We start from the raw sequence: 20,819 nt of genomic DNA, 5'->3' as shown, positions 1-20,819 counted from the left end.
ATGCCTGATTTAGAAACTTAAATACCTTCATTACTATTCCACACTTTGCTGCAAGTTTTGGCCCTAACCAGCAAGAAAAGGAGCACCATGGTGCTTAGATCCAATAAAAACTTTAGATGTGCCCCCTGCCCCTATTGATATATCTGAAAGCCAATAGAGGTAGCAATTGGAAATCTAACATACAATCAATTATTAGTATATACCTTTGTGAATTTTGTTTGACCTTTTTAAAATATTCTCACCTATAAAGTTAAATGCTTGGGGAGGTTTAGAAAGCTGCTTTAATCATAGGAGACTCTATAGACATATAGCATCTCAGTCTATGATTACAATTCCTAGCAGTCATGTTAAATCAACATTTACTTGATTATTCCTATATGAAGACAGACTAGTTTTCAAATTCAACTGTAATCCAGGGGGCTCTACCTTTAATAAGAGTCAGAGGAGAACTGGATTACTATTAGCAGTTGGAAGGGGCCCTGTTAAGCAGTTACACATTGGTATATAGAGAGTCCATATAAAATGTAACATATCACTCCTTAACTGGTCCAGGAGCTGGAACTATGCCAACTGACAAGTTAACGTGCCAATGCCTAGGTAAATTCTTGGGCCTTGAAGATAACAGAAAAGCATATAGAGCAAGGATTTTTCCAAATGGTGATTTGCAAATACCTTCAAAAAACTCAAACCCTAAAATGAGTTTGTCCATCTACTTGACTTAAGTGGTAATCTGCAATTCTTCAGTTCAAAAAGATCTCATTTACATGTCCTTGGTACATTGATTGCCATGCTCAAGTAAAATTTTAAACTGACATTATACTGAAACAACCTCAAACTTTAGAGGAATTTCCTGTCATATCTTCCTATCATATCAAGAACAGCAATTTAGTAGTTTAGGTTACCTGTTTTTTTTAGACAAGTACCACCTTACCAGCACATTCCAAAGAAAAGAGAGTCCTTTTGTAGAGCACCCATTCTGGAAATAAGTTCAGTCCTTCACTGGATTTAAAGCTTTATTTATAGAAAGTTCACTGCATTAATGGCAGCAACATTTGCATTGTATTTGAACTCAGAACTAATAGGTTAATATTTACATTTAGATAACACTTAAACCAAAACAAACTAAACACAGCCACGTTTTTAGAGCAGAAAGACAGACATACAAGTTAGACAGACTTGATATTAAAAGTAATCACAATTATTTCATTCTGGTTGATTAAGTCCAAAGGTCTATTATTTCTTAATCAGATTAGCAGGAAGAGTGGATTTGTCCAAGTCATCGAAATAGGGATGTTTCAAGGCCATTTTGCCAGAAATTCTTTTTGCAGGATCATAAATTAACATTTTCTGGAAGAAAAAGGAAATATTTACTCCCTCATGAAATGGGAACCAAAAATAGTGTTAAATAGGTAGATATTTAACCACAGTAATAATCAAGTAACCATAGAGATAAGTTTCCCCCCTATGTTCCATGATTTCTCAGAGGGAGAGGTCGTTTCCACCTACAAGTCAGCAGTACATCAGTACTAATGCATAACATCTCAGAAAGTGAAGAAACATTTATTCTCCCATTCAATAACCAAGCCCATGCATGTATCACTGTACCATATGCACTGAACTAAATTCAGAACCAGGCGTCAAGCGGCAACGATTATTAGTCTCAGCTTCTCTACTAAGGGAAATTAATAAGCTTTAGGCTGTTAAAGCCCAAAATGCTTACAAGGACAAGTGATCCTATGCTTGTTTTGTTAAGCTGACATTGAAGAAACTTGATGTCAAATTGCTTCTACTCAGCTTGGTGCAGTGGTTTACAATTAAAATAAAAGAGAGTGATCACTCAGTTACAGAATCCTAACAGGAAAGTAGTATACAAGCAGGTAGAACTGAAGAAACCCAGAGCTTGAAAACTTGAGTTTCTTCACAGTAAGTTACTTCAACTGCTCTCATCAACTTTTATTGACATCTTCAAACAGAGGGGATGCCATAGCCACTAAAATAGCTCCTAGAACTTTCTAGAACAGGCAAAATATTTGTTTTGCTAGCAGTTTAAAAAAAAAAGTTTATATGATACAGCCAGGGGCCAAAAAGAAGAAAGGAATGAAGCATTTAGCAGTTTTCTACTAGACCTAAACCTAGCAAAATATCTTTGCTTTTATTTCTCCTTACTAAAGGAAAGTACATTTCAAATTCAAGTAATCAGGATTCTACCTGCTGGTCCTCCCCCATCCCCACAATAAATTTATCTTCCAGAAAGAAAAGCTTAACCAGTATTACTCTGCCCAGTATTCAGTCTTGACATTTAACTATCTTTAGACTTCATCCTACAAGGAGTCTTCCAAGTTGATTTAAACTGCTGAACCTGCATTTATATTCTCTGAACTCCGGCCAAATGCAACACTATCTCTAGATTTAACCTTGTATGTCCAATTTTACCTTAAGTGACAGGTTCCCATTAGCTATACCGCAGAACAACAGTATCCTATAGCTAATACTGATATCAAAAGTTCTCTTAAAATCAACTCGGGCAAAAAAGGGCAAATTTCTCTGAAAAAGGGATGCTGTGAGACTATAGCACTTCAGCTGCTAGATTAAGTGACCATTTCTTCTGAGAAGTCTGCAACATAGTATTTCTTGAAACTTAGTGTCTGATAGACCAAAGCTTTTGATGACAACCATCAAATGCTTTGAAATGCTTGGCCACAGAAGTTACTTAGCTTATGAAGGTCTTAAGCTTACAACCTCACTCAAGCAATTGTTCATAACACAAGAATATGTAACCCCTTTTCAAAGATAGCTATTTTACATACTACTGCCATCTGCAATAGTTTATAGAGGAGAAATTAACATTTTCATTGACACATCTGAGCTTGTGCTCTAGAATGAAATATTCAGTTTTGCTGCCTTTAAAGTTATATTACTGCTTCAGGCTTAAAAGTGCCATAGGAAACTTAAATGGATTCCAGATGCCCAGGAATTCAGCCATACCACTGTCACTAAGCGTTAAAGGAAGCTAAAATTTCAACATTTATTAATTTAAGGCAAAACTACACAAGATTTTACAGAATTTAATAAGATTTGAGATAAGCATTGGGGCTTATCTCACTATTTGAGGAACCAGTAATTTTGGCCTTTAAAAATCAATGTTTTGGACTGCTGCTAATACACAATGAAGCCACAACTAAGCTCAGATGAATATTTAGCAGGCCAGTTACATGACCGTATCAACAACATTCACTTGCCTGGTCATTTGACTTTAGTTTGCAAATACAATCAGTAACAATTCTACTTCAAACTGATTTAACAGTGATGCTGTCAGAGGAATTATTCCCAGCTTAAGTCAGTTATCTCTGTAAAACAATACTGCTACAAGATTCAGAGAGCTATCCAAAACAACTATGTTTAATAAATGTTGTTTGGGTTGTCAGTCTGAACTGTGGCTCTGTTCTCGAAGAAAAATTGTGAGAAATTGTGGTCATTTGAGCTTCTTGGGCAACACCTCTTCAGATCATTTTCCCATGGCCATACGAATATAGGTAATAAACTACTTTGTGACTGCTTAAAAACATGAGCCAGCTACACAGGTAATTGCTGTACGAGGTTCCCCTTGTACCAAGATGGTTCTGAAGTTTCAGCTTATCTTAAGACACATAGAGCACCCCCCCCACACCCCCATATGCAATTCTGCACTGTATAAATGAAGCTGTAGGATAAGTCACCAAGGTACATTCTTATACTTAGGTGCATCTAAGATCACACCTAAGATGTGATCTAAATTAGTCCGCAGCAGCAGCACGAGCTGGAAGAGCACTAAACAGAAAAGCCTGCTGAAGAACTTGTCAAATAAAAGCTTAGTGTGGTACTTCAACTGCATGTCCACAGAACTAAAGTAGACTCACACTAGACACAAAACATACCAATTAAGAGTTAATCCACCACAGCCAAAAAACTTTAACTCAAAATTTAAAGGCACTTGAGACAGACAGTACAGACTGACTTAAACTAACCCCTGGTTTCACAGCTAATCAATAAATTCAGCTGTTTCCATGATTGTTTATTCAGTTAAGACCACCATGAAAGCTTAAACAAGATGAGCCCACCAAGATTAATCCACATGCTACCATAAAAGAAAAACATTTCCAACTGGATCAGCAGTCATACAGCAACATCATAATTAGTGCTGGCACCAGGAAGGTGACAGCTACAGTTTGTGGGCAGGAGCCTTCACTTAGACCTGTTTGTAAAAGCTCATCCTTGCTTTCAAGTTGTACCTGGCTTATTAGCATAAAAAAGCTGAGGCATAATTTCTTAATGAGAAGAAAAGTAGTCTAGTCATCTATTATTTACGAAAGAAGTGAGTGAATGTCACAGAAGGTGTCAGTTCTACAGGAACAACAGCCCATACCACCGCCGATAGTTTGAAGATCTCCATGTCGTCGTTCTAGCCAAGACTGATTAGTATAGCTTTATGTATTCTAGATTATTTGAAACGACCTATTCAGTTTTGTAATCAGCAGTTTAAGGACTACTTACAGACAGCAGATCGAGTCCATCTTCATCTAAGTTTTTGACATGTGTTCCCAGGCTGCCAGGTTTCCATTTTGGGAATGTGTTTTTATAATCTTGCAGGGATTCCACTTCAGGCCATACCTCATTGTTGGGGGTACCTAAAGCTCTATACAAGCATAAGCAAAAATACTGAGCAGTTTAGTCTGAAATCTCTATGCACTACTACAATTTTAGTAAGTGCACAGCACTGTTGTGCAATGCTGCACAAGTAGCAAGGAAAGGTTCAGCCTGACATACCTGAAAATTCTGAAGAGTTGGTCAATCTCTGAGTCCCCATGGAAAAGTGGCTTTTTAGTTGCCAGCTCAGCAAATATGGTACCTATGCTCCATATATCTACAGGAGTAGAGTAACGAGCAGATCCCAGCAACACCTCTGGAGACCTGTACCACAGTGTCACTACCTATTGAACAAAGGAATTTTTTTAGAAGTTTATAGAATCAGGTCCTCTAATTGACTGCAAGCACAATGGCTCATTGATTATTAAGCAGCATTCACAGTTTTTTTGGTTAAAATAATAGCCAGTGCTAGAAGTTCTAGTGAAAATACTAGTTTCAAGCTTCACTTACAGATAAGCATAACAAACTCAATTGCAGTAGCTTCTACTGCAAGCAAAGCAGTTGCCTACACTACTTCCCAAAGAGCAGGAAGCCTTTAGCACCTAGCCACTAAAACCCTCAAACTCAAGTACTTTGTGAAGCAAAAATGCCCTTACAAGACAGTGAGCAACAAGTTCTGGCCCATCTGATTCACTGTCAAGGTAACAGCAGGATTCATAAGATGCTTTGGAACCTTAGAGTAAAACCACAGTCAGGGAGATGGAAAGCCATTGAATAAAACAAAAGCAAAATATAGTTTTGATACTGTTAGTTTACGACTTCAAAAGCTCTGTGATTCTTTAGCTGTTTCATATTCAGTTATTACCAGGAAGCTAGTATGCATTTTCCAAATCACCAAGAGGATGTTCCAACTCACTCACTTCATGAGTGTATACCCGCACAGGAATTCCAAAGGCTCGAGCCAATCCAAAGTCCGCCAGTTTAATCACTCCCTTGTCATCTATTAAGAGATTCTGAGGTTTTAAGTCTCTGTGTAGAACTCTTCTTGAATGGCAGAAGACAATACCTTGCAAGATTTGATACAAGTAACTCTGTAGGAAGGATGAAGTGGGAGAAAATGAGTAACCTTTAGTACAAGTTAGTGTTCTGCAACATAAAGCTGTTCCCTCACATTAGCTCTCCCCATAGTGGTAGGAAATGGAGATCCAAACCATTGCAGATATTGAGTTAATATCAAAGCCACACAAATTCATTCTTTACTTACGCTTAGTTTAAGGCATTTTAATTTCAGTAATTAAAAGAATTTGAAGTGGCATTTGAGAGCAAAGCTCACATTCATCTTATTATCCACAGCTGCTTCTTTAACCTTTCATTTCTCCTCAAGGAGTTAATTATACTGAAAATAAGAGCTGCTTATAGCTTTGTAGGTCATCATCTTTAGATTAATTTATCTCATATTAAGAAATTGTCCTCATTACCTTAACACGTGAACGATCCAAATATTGGCCAGATGGAATAGTATCCAAGTATTTCTTGAGATCCATGGAAAGGAATTCAAAGACAAGGTACAGTCTTGAATCCTGCATAAGAACATCCTGAAGACTAAAAATTGAGTACACAATCAACTCCATTGCAAAATGCATGGACTCATGGTTACATTTCCCCTCTCAACAGGGATAACGAGCTGAATTTCCAGGTTCCTGTTATGAAAGCCTTAAAAAGCTTTCAGTCTTCAAAGATTAACAGACTTAGCAAGTTACACTGTCATCTGGAAAATGAAGTATATCTGAAATAGCGTTGGACTGGGATAAACACCCTATATGCTTCCTCTTAAACTTATGTTCCCTCATGCCTAGTATCAGACACAGGAAGTCTGAGGAAAAAATATTGTTGCCTTTAAAAAAGGCTGTGGGCGTTGGTGCCTAGCTTCCGTTTAAAGCTGGCTTATTACAGCAGAGCCTGAATTACTAGGAGGGTTTAACAGAGAGTTCCTAATAGAGTTCCTATTATAATAGGAACCTAGCTGGTACAGCAGGATTTGCACAGGTTTTTAAGTATCTCCTTCATCCTTAATAGATTATAAGGGTTCCTAAACCCAAGCATACATACATTGAGGCACTAGATAGCTGGAACTTGGCCAGTTTTAAGGCACATTAGAAATAAAGTATTTTGCTGCATCAAAGAGCAAGTAAATATTTTGTGGGGAAGACAATAGCTGCGATCAATTCTACATGTCAAATAGTCACTGGTAGAAGTTTCACTCATAGATCAGATGTGCCAGCTATGACAGCATCATAATGCAACACGTAAATCTCTGCTACAAAACAGCAAGGAAGTGATTGATGACAGAGGCTCACATAAGAACACTAAGGTCAAATGGTCTATTTCAAGGTGGCAAATAAAGTTCTGAGACTGACTAAAGTAACAGCTTCAACCAGTTTTCATGAGGTACACTGTCTCCATTCTGACAATAACCACTCTGAAGATAATTTACATAAGTTACAAAATCAACAAAAACTTGTTTGATTCCTAGAATGGGAAGAGGCAGCATGAGGAAGTCTTAAATAGAAAACTGGCATAGACATAGGATTTGGGACTATAGGTATTTGCTGCAAAGCAGACACTGTGTTAAGTGGAGTACCTCTCACCTCACTAGAATGGTGGAAAAATAATTTCTTATCTGAAGGGACCTAGTGGCCTTCAAAGAGTTTAGCTAAATACCAGTATACGCATACCAGACTATATTGGGATGATGCAGCTCTTTTAATAAAGAAATTTCTCGGATAGCAGTACTTGGAACACCTTCCTCCTCACTTTCTAGACGTATTTTCTTCATTGCAACCACTTGGCCTGTGGTTTTGTGCCGACCTTTATACACAACACCATAGGTACCTGAACAAAAAGACAGTGAAACGCATATAGGAAATCGCAGCTTCAGGTACAGATAAGTCATTGCAAATAAGAATTGCTAACATAGGCAAGAGTCCTTGCAATCAAGTATTTTTTGTTTAAGTATTTGGCTTGATAAAGAACTACTACTTAGTTTTGGCAGTTTAACCATGCAATAGTTATGTTTGTTTAAAGCATGCCACCCATAAACAGTATAATTTGTTAGGACAGGGTACCTAGTAGCCTAAGTGTGAAACTTGAATATTTGGAAGATGTAGTTATAAAATCAGATACTATTCAAGTTTCAGGTTGATTAGCTTTCAGGCAAGATCACTATACTTCTTCATCCCCAAGGGGTTATGATTTTGCCATTGATACATCATATTAAAAGGTTAAAAGCTTAGCTGCAAAAAAGTAGTGCTCCCTTTGCAACCAGAGACCTATCCATCCATTGGTCAGATTTATAGAAATACCTCTAGCACAATCCTCAGTGCAGGAGAGAGGGTAGTGCTGTGGGTCTCAGCAGAAGCTAAAATTGGAACCAGTAGTAAATCTCAAATCAATAATCTATTTTAATCATCAGTGTTCACAGAAGTAGAACCCTCACAAACTAAGACAGTTTAAGTATTAAACTGTCTCTTTTCACCCTTCTTGAAGCATTAATCACTCAGATTAAGCTCAAACAAACTAGTTTCTTTCAGGAAGAAAGAGATTCACGCACAAGGTGTCAGTTACAAAGCTTTGTTGTAAGATCCAAACCCATACATTTTGCAATTACCTTAGAGAACACCTTCTCAGAAAAACATACTGCAAATTCTCAAGTCTACATAAGGCTAAAACATTATAAAACACACTGACTTTACATTGAACATAGGCTGGGTTCCAGTGAAAGGGGGGTTGCGACTAACATCTGCATTGAAGCAGTCTTCTTAGTGCTTTATAGCAAATTAATTGTTAAAACTCACTTCTCCACAGAGGTTTACAATCTGCTCTTTTCCTTGACAAGCATAGTGACTGGCAGAACAAGCCACAAACCACTACTCCCTACCAGCAGCTCCAAGCAAAATAAAATACCATGCAGTACAACTTGAGGAGCAACTTGTACACAAGTTCATATACAAAGGAATGGAGGAGCTTCCTAAATTGGAAAGCTGGTTTCAGGCCCCAGAACATATTTTTTTTCCCCTCTTGGATGAAAATTACACCATTAGCCATCAATATGAAGGCAGATGCTTCTCAACACTGATCAGTTGTTTCTAATAGACCACGTCATCTTCAAAAGAAGGGCAGTCTGAAAGCTTTTACGTATAGAGATAATTACCACAGTTAACCACAGGCTTATTTTGCCAGTTAGTTGAATCTCAGTAGTTCCTCTAATAAGCCAGAGTACCCAGAGCTTCTATGACACTTGATGACTCAAACTGTGGAGCATTACAAGGCTCATGGTTCTCCATACTTACCTTCCCCAATCTTCTCTATTTTTGTGTAATCATCCATTGCTATGGTTATCCCTGAAATTAACAGGAGAAAAAAACATGAGGGTGAATGGTTGCTGTCCTGAACACAGCCAAGTCACTGAAACTATGCCAGGTCTTTAGTAGCTAGTTTTGTCTTGCATAATTAGGATGTAACGTGGAACACTTATCATTCTCAGCAAAAACACAGGTTTTTATTCAAGTTTCCAAGTGAAAGACTACATCCCAAAGTATGATTAGGTATGAACTCAAAGGAAAAAGATACTTTTGTGAAGAAAGCTCCTCCAAGCAACTGAAAAAACACAGCCTACTCATTAGTTTTATGTAGTTTCTCATTAGCAGGAACCCTACTGTCTAAAATCACAAGGTTTGATGCTAGCAACATAAGGGAACACCAGCCCCATATCATTTGATAGGTACACAGCACAGTCTTCAGAGCTACAAACCTAAGCTATGTTAACGGGCACAAGATACTAGGAGGCATTAGCACCTGGTGAGACTGGCAGTTCACACCTTCCGCGCTGCTCTTGACCTCCTTTATTGAGCGCAGCTGAATTTTAATACCAGGTTCGGAAGCGTACGAGGTAACGAGCCAATCTGTAGTTACCTACAGCCCCAGAAGAGGTTTCCGAGTTCAGGCAGTCGCTAAGCAAGCGAGGAAGGGCAGCCAGCGCTCGCCCCTAGCCCTCTAACCGCGCAACCAAGGTCAAGAGCACGCTTCCATATCGGTCCAACTCCTGCCTCGCTGTCACAGGTCGCATCACCTCGAAACCGCCCCCAGTACAGGGCCCAGCGAAGGGAGAAGCCCCAGTACCCGCTCGAGGAGCTAGCGCCCTGCCCACCTCCCTCCCTAGGTCTCAAGGGCGATGTTGCCCCGATCAGGAAGGGACGGGGGGCCGTGGCGTGCCCCAGCACAGCGCTCCCCGGCCGGCGGGGCGAGGATAAGCGCGGCAGAAGCGGAGAAAGAGCCGACCCCGCGCCACCCTGCCAGCCACCCGCCCCGCTGCCGGCCAGGCAGGGAGCGGCGGGCTCAGCCCGCGACCCAGCGCGAGAGAACAACCACCTCCCCCCGCAACCGTTACACGGCCGCGCGCACCAACGGCCGCCGAAAAGGGGCTCCGCAGGCCCCGCGCCGGGCTGCAGGCCCCGCACCTTCCCGCCGGCCGCCGCTCCCCCTCACCTGAGCCGCCGCCGAGCCCGCTCCCCGCCGCAAGAACGTCCCCAGCCCCGCTCAGGGGCGGGCACGGCGCATTCGAACTAGCCGCGCGCCGCCGCGCTCCGCCAATGGCGCCGCGCTGAGATGATTCAAAGCGGCCAATCAGCGCGCGCCGCTCCGGCGGCGCCAAAGCGAGGCCGAAAGGCGGATTCTGCCTCCGCGGTAGAACCGGCGCGGGCGGGCGCGGCAAGCTGAGGGCGTGACGGACGTCCGCTTGGTTCGCGGCCGGTGCGAGGAGAGGCAGGAGCGATGGCGCGGGCGGGCGGTTCCCTGTGCTCTAAAGCCTTTTCACCCAAATGGCGAGATACGAGGGCACTCGTGCAATGGGTTGTGCTGGGGCCGTGCTAATGGGTAAACTGGTAGCTGCTCAAATAACACCTTGGGCTGTTTGCATGGTATGGGGAATATAATCACATTTGGATCAAGCTAAGCTTGTGGCTGCAGCTGCTCCTTTTAATCAAGCAAGTCTTTTAGATTTAGATGCTGCGACTGGCCAAAGCGTAAATTCATTATTTCTGGCTGCAAGGGTGCTGATCTGTGAAGTATTGCTGTGACTTTCAAAGCTGGTTTTAAAGTATACACATTAATAAAAGGTCATTGGGTAACTTCATTCCCCAGAAGCTGGGACATATGTCTGTAGGCAAATTAAAGTTCTGTATCACTGCTCCCAGATTAAGAACAATTAGTCCCTATGCTATTACAGCTTCTGAAAGAAGGGTCACGGATGTAACTAGAGAGGCACCTGCGGGCTTTGCTCAGGGAGTGCTCTGGCAGATGCAACCTCATTCCATTGGTACCCTGGGAAGCAGTAATGCAATACACTTATATAAAAAAAAAAAAAAAAGCCTGGGAAAATACTATTCCAAACATTGCAAAACTATGTTATTTAGAAACTTCAATGCTGAATAGCTTTGCAAAGCAAATGTGTTTCTAGTTTTATAGGTCTTTCCCCTACAGGATAGTTTCACTGGATTCTGTGATGCTGCTGACCCACTCTGGCACCCGTTTCTCATCGGCACCGACAGTCGTGAGCCAACGCACTCCTGTGGAAACCCACGGTCCCTGCAGGAATGAGATACAAGCACCACTCCACATTGTTGAAGTAACCGCATTTTTTAATGACTTCACTGCACTGGTTTACAACTTCCTTGAAGGACGGCACTGCTGCTCCTCTTAAGTGTAAGCAGGGAAGGCTGCTGTATACAAAAATGTACAGCTTCTCCCCTAAAAGCATTTCTCTGGGGGGCTGATTGAGCAGGCAGGACTGTTCACGGTGCGCTTCCTGCTTCTCTTCCCTAGCCCGTGGCAAAGGCAAGAGGCAGCTCGTCCAGCTCCTCCCTCCAACACGCACACGCTTCAGGGGTAAAAATCCTCCCCTTTCCCCTCCCTCCTGGGGAATTTTTGCAGCATATGGTGCGCAGGCTCGCAGGTTTCTGTTTACCTTGAATCATGTATTCCCACCGCTTGCTGGAGATTTACCTGCCTAGAACAAGGCTTTTGTATCTCTGGGAAGTCCCAGATGGAAATACGGCCTCCCATCTTGTGCAATTCATAGGAAAAGAGTCCAACACGCTCTGCCCTGCACAGCCACAGAGAAACTCTTCGCTATGTGTGTAACAAGTCCAAGACAGCCAGAACGGCCCAGGCTCAGTAATGGACGTGGTGGACCGGCTGCACAGCTCAAGCAAAGCGTGTGTGACATGTCCCTGGGGCCTGCCTCTGCACGGGCAGCACTGTCAGGCTCCGCGTGCTCCACAGCTTTGGGGGGATTGTTTTCCATAGCCAGCACAGGACCAGGGCTACTGTTGCCCACTCTGCTGAACTGCTCCTTGTCCAGAGACCTTAGGCAGGTGGCCAAAGTCCACCTTTTCCTTCAGATAAAAAGAAAACATGTCTGGGAAATCCTAGACATAGAGTAACCTTAGTTAACTTGGCGGGGGGCAAGGGGAGGGGATAGCGGTATCATGAACATTTAGTACTATAAATTAATATAAATTGTATTAAAATATATACAGCTTATATTTATATAAAAAATATACCGTGTCTGAAAGTACTGAATACACTGATCTGAATTTTCTTGAAAGTGACATTTTCTTTTTTTTCTGGTTTTAACCAGCTTTAGTTTAAATTTACACAAATATTTCTTAGTTGTGCTCATACAGTCATTTCTGTTGGACGCTAACCATTCATTCTCAGAGTGCTCACTGAATTTTCAAATTCTTTGAGAATACGTCTTTTTCCGTATATCCCATTGCCTCATGAGTTTTGAGTGGTGAAGACCAGGAGGCACCAGAAGGAAAGCTGGTCAAAGGAGAAGAGCTATCTCTTACACAAGAGGCCAGTAGCCCTACTTCTGTTTCACACACGAGGAGGCTGCTCCAAGAGCCAGCGGCGTACAACGCTGTGATCTGTGCAAGGTGGTGGTCCCCTCGACTGGTGCCCGAGATGACAAGTTTAGCCTTTTCTGATACCTTTAGAAAAAACCCAGGAGGTGGATGGCTTTGAGATCTGTCTGACTGCCGTTGCACTCGAAGCCCAGCATAACTGCCCCTGCCTTCACATATGCTCTTGTGACTCTGCCTCAGTGCACAAATTGTGCTGGCTTAATCAAAGGTAAACAGGTCAGGGAAATTATTTTGCCGCGGTTTCCATGTTCGGTGGACTAGCAGCTGTGTACCAACACCTTATAGCAGCAGAGAATGCCGTTGTGTGCAGTGGTTTCCTTCAAGAACAGTGGAGGTTGCTTTGCCCTTAGTGCGTGCTGAGAGTGCACAGTGGCCATGACAGTGGGTTTTGACCAAAAGCAGCTTAAGCCAAATTCAGCTTGTCCCTGTCACTTCACAGCGCAGCTGTGCACGGCATAACTCCGCGTACACTGACAGAGGTGCTACGTGCTCCATGCCCACGCTCTCCATGCTCACTTTCTCTGACCTTCTCTGTATAACAGTAAGCTCTAGCTAGCTTGCTTATAAGGCAGAGCACATGTAAGTATATACCTGTCATGGCATTAATTTGCCAAATATTAGTCTAACAGTTCTGCTTACCTAGTGTTTTCCTCCCCCTCGCTGTTGTCTGCGTATCCTTAAGATATAAATCATGTTTCCTTTCTGACTGGATAGTGCTTATCTCGGGTTGATCATTGCTTTAGACGTGGCAGTAGCTAATGATACTGCTTGAGACGAGTGATACAACTACATTTGTATTGACTTCTGTGTTTGAAGGGATTTACTGCTCTCCTTGAAGCAATAGTAGCAGTGAGCCTGCTGACAACTGAGTCAGAAATGTACAGATGTAGGAATCCCTAGAACTGCTGCTCCCCTTTACAGCAAAACATGGATCCAGGTGCAAAACCAAGGGAAAGCTCAAAGGCAAACAGCAAAGGAAGCTAGGTCTACCTTGACAATACAACGTTAATTACCATTTTATTCATATAAATGGGCAAAGGGCACATATATTAAAACCTCTTTGGCATCCAAAACTTCCACTTGCTTGAACTGCAATGTTATTTGTGCAAGGCATATAGGATCAGGCCCACAATGCCAAGTGCGGATTATAGTATTACAGTTGTATTCATGGCTGAGAACCCAGTGTAATACTGTGAACAACTTCTATGCTGAGTAGAGGGCAGCTGCAAGAGTCAATATCGTCTTGTCTTTTGTATATTGATCATATTCTCCTCAGCAATAACATCACTGTAAGGAAGAGAGAAAGTGTACTGTCTTTTACATAATGATGTGATTAAAAAAGGTCAAATGATTTGTGAATACCAATGAGGGTATCTAAAATAGATTGTGTTCACTGTACTCAGAAGCAGATAAATACAAACATTGATTGGCTTCTTTAACATTTATTAAAAACAAAAGGTTATTTTGTTAGTATGACAATGCAAAAGTACAGTAGGAGAGATTTAGTAGCATTTAGGAAAGCAAGATAATATTAGAGGGATGATATCTCTTTAATGCACAGCTCAGGTGATGCATTTAACCTGCTAAATGCCTCCTGTTATGCAGGACAGTTCCCACTATTGAGAAATATGGAGAACTCCTCTGCTGCTCTTAGCCTGTATTAGCATTTTGACAGGATGCCAGAAAGCAAAAAGCTCCTGAGAACTTTTTGAAAATAAAGCAAAAGGATGGAAGCTGCTAAGAAAAAAGAATTAAATTGTCACTGTCTCCTGAAAGCATGACTATAAATATTTAAAATACATTTAAAGTACTTGAATTTAGGTTCAAATTATTTTTAAGTATCATTTTTTGTAGATAGTGTGTAGCACGGACTAAACCACTTTACCTAAAAACCCCAAACATTGATATGATTACAATAATGACAGTATCATAAAATATCCCTTCATTTCAAATAATGAAATTGTAGCTAGAGGGAAATGTCAGTGTGGTGGTTATTCATGGGCTTGTATCTTCCTGGAGGAAACCTTGGCTGAATTTGAAATCAGAGGAAGTTTTACCATGAACTTTACAGCAGCACACGAAGAGGAGCAAGCAGAGAGCGAGGTGTGCAGGGAGCTTGGGGGAGGGAGCAGAGGGATGCGCAGAGTCCCCAGGGAACGCATTGGGGTTGGCCTCCAGACGCTGAAACTTGGGCAATCCCTGGATGTAAAGTCTGAAACCTTCCCTCAGCTCTGGCTTTGCTGAACTCCTATCCCACAGTAGGGAATGCTTCACTGTCACTGGAGCTCTTCCTTTACCATGGGACACACAGCTGGTTACATACAAACCTCTAGAGAAATACCTACAAACACCCAACCTGGATTTTATTTTAATAATTGTAATTCAATGAGAAAGGTGAACAGGGCATATGTACCAATCGGGGGAAAAAAAAAAGAAAAATAAATAAAAAGGCGCCTTTTGTTTCTCTAGAACATCTGGGCAAAAATCCAGGCTCTACCGAAGTCATTGGCAAAACTCCCATCAACTTCAGCTGGGCAAAGCTTTCACCTGACCCTGTAAAATCAACCTGCGGAAAAGGTGGCTGCTTCCTGATTTTAGTTTTTGCATTTCACGTGGCTTACAAGCTAAGGAGATAAATGGCTAAAGCTAAAAAGAACCCAATAAACTGCTTTTTAATTGCTGTTTGGATGTGTGAGAGCAGGAGAGGTGCATTCGGAGTTACATTTGGAGTTCAGCTCTCAGCCCTGCTGCAGGTGAGCAGTCCCCCATGGCTGGAGGAGACTGGGTTTGAGGTAAGCGTGGAGGGCCGGTTAGCAGAGCCCTCCAGCTGAGCAAGGCAATCTCAAGGCCCATTCCCTTAGGCTTTGTCCAAATTTAAGGCTCTGTCAGTATAGCTGTAGCAATATAACTCTATCAGCAACCTTCCTCAGGTGGAGGCAATTACACTAGCTAAAAATCCGTTCGCTGGTATAGCTGTTTCATTTCAACAAATAATACTCTTTTTTCCAATTACCTCAGGTTTTCTCTGCGCTCCTTATCTGTTTATCCTTTTTCATCTTATGACAACCACCTGCTACTGTGCTCTATCAGATCAAATGCACTGCAATAGCACATTTAAATTCCAAACTTCATTAGGGAAGCCTGATCTGAAACCTCTCCTAAAGTAGGGGAAGTTAACTTTCTCTTCCCTCTGGGTATCATTCTAGCTGCCAAAAAAGAAGGTATACTCTTCCAGGTGAGAGCGTAGATGAGACAAGTGAGGTACGTAAGCCTGTGGAAATGGACTTGGGATTTACATGTACACATTACATTTGAATTTATTTAAAAATTCCTCCTCCTATCAATTGTGAGAGTAGAATTACAAAACACTTTTCGCTTGAAGTAAAAATTATTTTTTTTTCTCTTAAGGTGTTATTTTCTTTTACAATTTGCAAATTCCATTTGAGTCCTTATAATTTTCCTTCCCAAAGAGCGATGGAAGGTGGTATGCAGTGATGGTGTGGTATGTGAGTTGTATAAAAATAGCATGTGGCCCAGCCACAGAGCTGCTAATTGCCACTGCCAGCGATAGTACCGCTCATCGGTAACGTGACCAGCCTTGCTTCAGGCTTTCTTTTAGCCAATGTGGAGGTTGTGATCCTTTTTTCCCCGTCTCCTCTGGCTCCCAGTTCCCTGAGTGGGCTGAGGAAATGAGTCGCATCCAAAATCAGAGGGATAAAGACATTCTGGGGAATTAACCTCTCTATATGAGACACAGCCAAGGTCTTTGGTTAAATATTTTTATTTGGATCTATATACAAAGGAAAAAGTATACACCTTGTGGGGAGAGTGACAAGCAATTAGTTACACAGTATCACAAAGATGTATAAACACCTATAGTCAGTTTACACAGCTGGGTATCCACTTTGTACATTGCACCTACAGCACTGAGGCCCATGGTAGTAAAAAGTAACTGGATTAAGCTGTTATGAGCAGTATTTCCCGGTAAATTAGTGCTTAATAGCATTTGTTGTGTTGAACTGTTGCTAATTGGTAAATCAAGTTCTAAGGAAAACAGGAAAATAGGTCGGTGCACCAGAACAGACTTTTGAGAGGGGAGGAAAACTAAGATGATGGGATAAAGTCATTTAAGTCAAAATGAAAATAATCTTAATTGCTTTTACAATACTTTCATAATTTCAAGTCTTGTGATAAAACACACTTTAATAAGATCAGTTAAAACATTTTATTAGACACTTGAAGACTGTAAAAACGAAGAAAAAGTACAAGCAGAACTACTGGTTTGATCAGTGCAGCAGCTGATGTGTGAGGTTTGCACAGCCTCCAGCTTTGACGGGGGGGCCCCCGTACTGACTCACCCAGGCTCAAGCGCGTTATGAGTGAGTATCGGCTAATCATTATCCATAGGAGCAGCTCCTGGTTGCACTCGGTGTAGGAGGTATTCTCCTGTCGCTTCTCACGTGTGAGTGACTTTGAATTTGCATCATAGTAAATATACTACACCTGTAGTACTCATTATGGAAAACCAACGGCTACCCTTTCACTGGGGTAAGGAATCCACTAGTGCTAAGCTAGAGGACTTAGCTGGCTCTTTAATTTTGTGCAACAAAGTTCAGCTGGGGTCCCCAAACTGCATCCTCCAGAGTGATCTGCAGGCAGAAAGGAGCAGCAACCACCGACCTGCCCTCGGGGCTGGCGCTGGCAGCCGGAGGCCGCCGTCTCCAGGTGAGCCGCGGTGCAGGTGCGGGCGGCTCGGCCCCGGCTGGGGGGCTCCGGCCCTTCAAAGTCCTCCGGTAGCAGCCGCCCTCCCGGTTTTCCCCCAGGAGAGACCTCGGGGCGCTCCCCCGGCGCAAGGCACCTCGTTGCGGGCGCTCATGAGGGCGGGCAGCGCCCAGCCACCCCCGCCGTCGGGGGCCGCCGCCGTCAGGCCGCGCCCCGCTGCCCAGCGACGGGGCGGGACGGGACGGCGGCGGCCCCCGGAGCGGGCGGCCGGGAGCCGAGCCCGCCCGCCCCTCCCCTCCGTCCCTGCCTGCCTGCCTGCCGCGGGTGGAGAGGTACCGGCGGGGCCCGGCTCCACCTGAGGGGGCGGCGGCGGCGAGGGGCAGGCCCGCCCGCCGGTGGGGGGGTGAGCCCGGGACGGCTCTGCCCCCGCGCTGGGCGAGGTGAGGAGAGGTGCCTGGGAGCGCTGCAACATGGCCTCCTCCTCCTCCTCCCGTCCCGCGGGACGGGGCGGCAGAGACCAGGTGAGCGCGCAGCCCTGGGTCCCGCACCGCCGCCGTCGGGCGGGGTGAGGGCAGGGGCGCCGGTACCGGCCGCTCCTTCTGCTTTTCGTCCTTTTTTCTCCCTTCCTCCTTGCGCCTCCTCGCCGCTCCCGGGCAGAGCGGGGCCAGCGGCTGCCGGGTTGCGAGCGGCGACGCCGACGGCGGCTCCGGGTGGCGGCGGGCGGGGCAGGGCAGGGGGTGGCTCGCGCTGCCGCGGCCGTTAACGGTCGCCGCCTAGTCAGCGCCGGCCGCGGGGCAGCCCGCCGGGAGGGGAGCGGGCCGGCTCTGCCCCCACCCCGCCCAGGTGTGAAGGCTGGAAGCGGGCGCGGCGAGCCGCCTCTTCCCGTCGCGAACGGGAGCCCCAGCCTCCGCCGCTGCCCGGCTCTGGGCCGGCGGCCGCCCTGCCCGGGCGGGAGGGTCGCGCCGCTCTGCGTCTCCTGGGGTGACAGATGACAAAAACGTCTATTAAAACAACAGCGTGACCACGCATTAACGCTTACGCTGTTAGGAACAAGGTGCTTCAAGGCGCTGGTAACGCGTTGGTGTATTGCCTGTGCTTTGCTTGTCTGGCTTGCTTGTTTTTCCCACCTCAGTCATGACACAGCGATGTACTTGTGGGATGGAGGCTGAAAGCCCTCTCGGGTAAGGGCTGGAGTCGCCTGTATCCTCGCCTGGTGCCCGAACGTGGATCCAGACCTGTGGGTCGCTGCTGGGGAAGGTGGTGGCTGGCTTACACCCTGTCGCTTGGGGAGCATCGAAGGGGCATCTGCAGCAGGCCGGCTTCAGCTCGCCGCCTTCACCAGCAGTGGGGCAAGTAAAGAGAAGGTGCTGTGGAAGTCTCTGCCACAGTGCGCAGTTAACAGCACAGGCAGCCACGGGAGCTGGTTTTCTCCCCAGTCTTCCCTCCTCCACAGTGGTTAAGACCTAGGCCATGGGGTCAGCTGAAGAAGCTTTGCTACTGCGTTGTGTGTCCCTTAGGTATTCGATGTGATCGCTTTCTGTTTATTGCTCTAACAAATGCTGCCTTGTATCATGAGTGAGCAGACTGGTCCGACATTCTTCCAGCTGAACACGAATGGCATAATAAATCTTAACTGCAAAGACTTGTGTTCTCAGGGCAGAAAAATAGAATGTTTTGGCCTATTGCACAATGTCTGACCAGCAAAATGACACTTCTCCCAGTAGAAGTAAGTTTTAAGGGATTGGGAAAGTATGATAAATGGGAATTAGGGGGGTTTTTTTTGCCTATATGCCCAGAACTCCTGAAACTGAAAACTGTAAGATTAAAGCTATAATTAATCAAGGGTGAGTAAGCTTTATCCTTTGTTCCTCTCTTTTTTTTTTTTTTAAGTTGGTACCTTTTGAATTGTTAAACCTCCCTGCTTTTGACACCACTCTTTCTACTACTTGAGACACTTAACTGGACAGAGAAGATGGGACGTTATCTCTTTCACTGTAGAGTGCTATGGTTTCTCATGTTTCTCCCTCAAATCTGTCCAGTGTTCATGCTTTAACATGGAATGTAAATTAGCACCCCAAGAGGACTGATCAACTGGAAGTAAAGCACTGCTCTGGCAGTCAGGTCCTCTAAGTTCTGGCTCAGCAAGCTGCTGTTCCCCCTGCCCATTACTGCTACAGTTTGAGAGAGCTATGTTTGAAGGAGAGCTCCTAGGACATGAAGACAGCACTTCTTACTGTGGTGTCGGTACTCCAGGCATTTTTGCTTCCTCTTTCAACAGCCGGCTCAAGGATAAATGGGGAAAAGGTGGTCTCTTGTGTGCTCACAAAGTGGGGAGCTTCCAAACTTATTCTGAAAGGTTTGTAACCTAGGCTATGTTGAAAGTGTTGAAGCACTGAGTCCTTAAAGAAGGTTCTCAGTCTCCAAACTGCCTATGTTACATCTTGGCCTCGGAGCAGTCTCAGAACTGTTGGGGAGTCTCAGCCTTTTCCTCTGGACTCTGATCTTTTCAGACCATCAAGGGCAGCAGACCTCCCATTAGAGAAGACTGTTAGGTCAGGCTCTAAAGTTTTAGGTGTCTTTTTGTGTGGTGGGGTTGGGTTTTTCCCCCCAAAGGGTGGTGGGTGTGCAAGATGCTCAGATCTTGAGACACTTCTAATGCCCAGTAGTGTTAGAAATAAGGGCATGTTTTGAAACAGTCGGTGTTTTTAGTAAGTTCCTTACAAGAATCCTTTCTACTACTGTAAATCTCACTCTAATGGCCTAGATACTTTCCGTGGGAATTTGCTAATGCTCATTGCTTGACTTCTGTTACAAAACGATACTGCACTATCATGTGCCATTGCTCTGTTGATACTTGCCAGAGGATGAGGTTAGGGATTTTTGTTATTGAACAAATATAACTTCTCCCATCTTTTCTGGACACTAATTTACTGGTCATATGCTTTTTTTTTTTTGTAATATAATGAGATATATCTGTTATAATGCAGTGATTTGCAAATTCATGTGAATAATTACATGTGGATAAATATTTTCCTTTTTTTTTTTAAATTCTATTTCCAGTTTTTCCTAAGATAACTTCTAAGCTTTGCAGAGGGAGTCAAAATTGCTGTGACAGCATAGGAAAGAAAATAACTTGCTATTAAAGATATTTTTGTATTACTGTACTACTTTGCTGTTAATTATGACACCTCTGTTAGCTCTTTATTTCACTTTAATGTATTCTAAAAAGTGTTGCTCAGAAGTTTGTATTTTTAGAAAGCAACAGGAAGAGTAGAATGCACTTTTTTTTTTTTAGTTTTAGTTCTTTTGCTATGACAGTTCTAAGCGTCAATGCTATGAGTACTTCTAAAAGTCAACACCTAAAAGTAAGTTAATTATGCCTGTAGGTCACTGACAGTGCTGTGTTTTGTTCTATAGTGTTTTTATCTGGTCAATTTACAGTACTGAAAGTTTGGGGATTGTCTATGGCTTGTGGGAGATCTGACTGAA

General features: G+C 43.7%; 1 protein-coding gene across 1 annotated transcript; it reads right to left on the bottom strand.

Moving 5' to 3' along the window:
- Positions 1 to 1,000: 1,000 nt before the first annotated feature.
- On the bottom strand, positions 1,001 to 10,264 carry CDK1 (cyclin dependent kinase 1). The gene is made up of 8 exons (XM_075505279.1): positions 10,168 to 10,264; positions 8,973 to 9,023; positions 7,359 to 7,515; positions 6,102 to 6,225; positions 5,544 to 5,714; positions 4,804 to 4,967; positions 4,531 to 4,672; positions 1,001 to 1,347 (listed from the first exon to the last, which is right to left on the bottom strand). The coding sequence occupies exons 2-8, from the start codon at positions 9,007 to 9,009 to the stop codon at positions 1,234 to 1,236; spliced, it is 909 nt and encodes a 302-aa protein (XP_075361394.1). The 5' UTR covers positions 9,010 to 9,023; positions 10,168 to 10,264; the 3' UTR covers positions 1,001 to 1,233.
- Positions 10,265 to 20,819: the final 10,555 nt, after the last annotated feature.

The sequence above is a fragment of the Mycteria americana genome, chromosome 6 (genome assembly GCF_035582795.1).
Source record: "Mycteria americana isolate JAX WOST 10 ecotype Jacksonville Zoo and Gardens chromosome 6, USCA_MyAme_1.0, whole genome shotgun sequence".
Taxonomy (NCBI): domain Eukaryota; kingdom Metazoa; phylum Chordata; class Aves; order Ciconiiformes; family Ciconiidae; genus Mycteria; species Mycteria americana.
Note: the sequence above shows the minus strand (reverse complement) of the source record. Positions and strands in the feature narration are given on the sequence as shown.

Coding starts and splice junctions, on each gene's coding strand:
- CDK1 (XM_075505279.1), bottom strand. CDS start 9,009: ATGGATGATTACACAAAAATAGAGAAGATTGGGGAAG. Junction 4,968..5,543: donor TGCGGGTATACACTCATGAA/GTGAGTGAGTTG, acceptor TTTGTTCAATAG/GTAGTGACACTGTGGTACAG. Junction 4,673..4,803: donor CAACTCTTCAGAATTTTCAG/GTATGTCAGGCT, acceptor ATGCTTGTATAG/AGCTTTAGGTACCCCCAACA.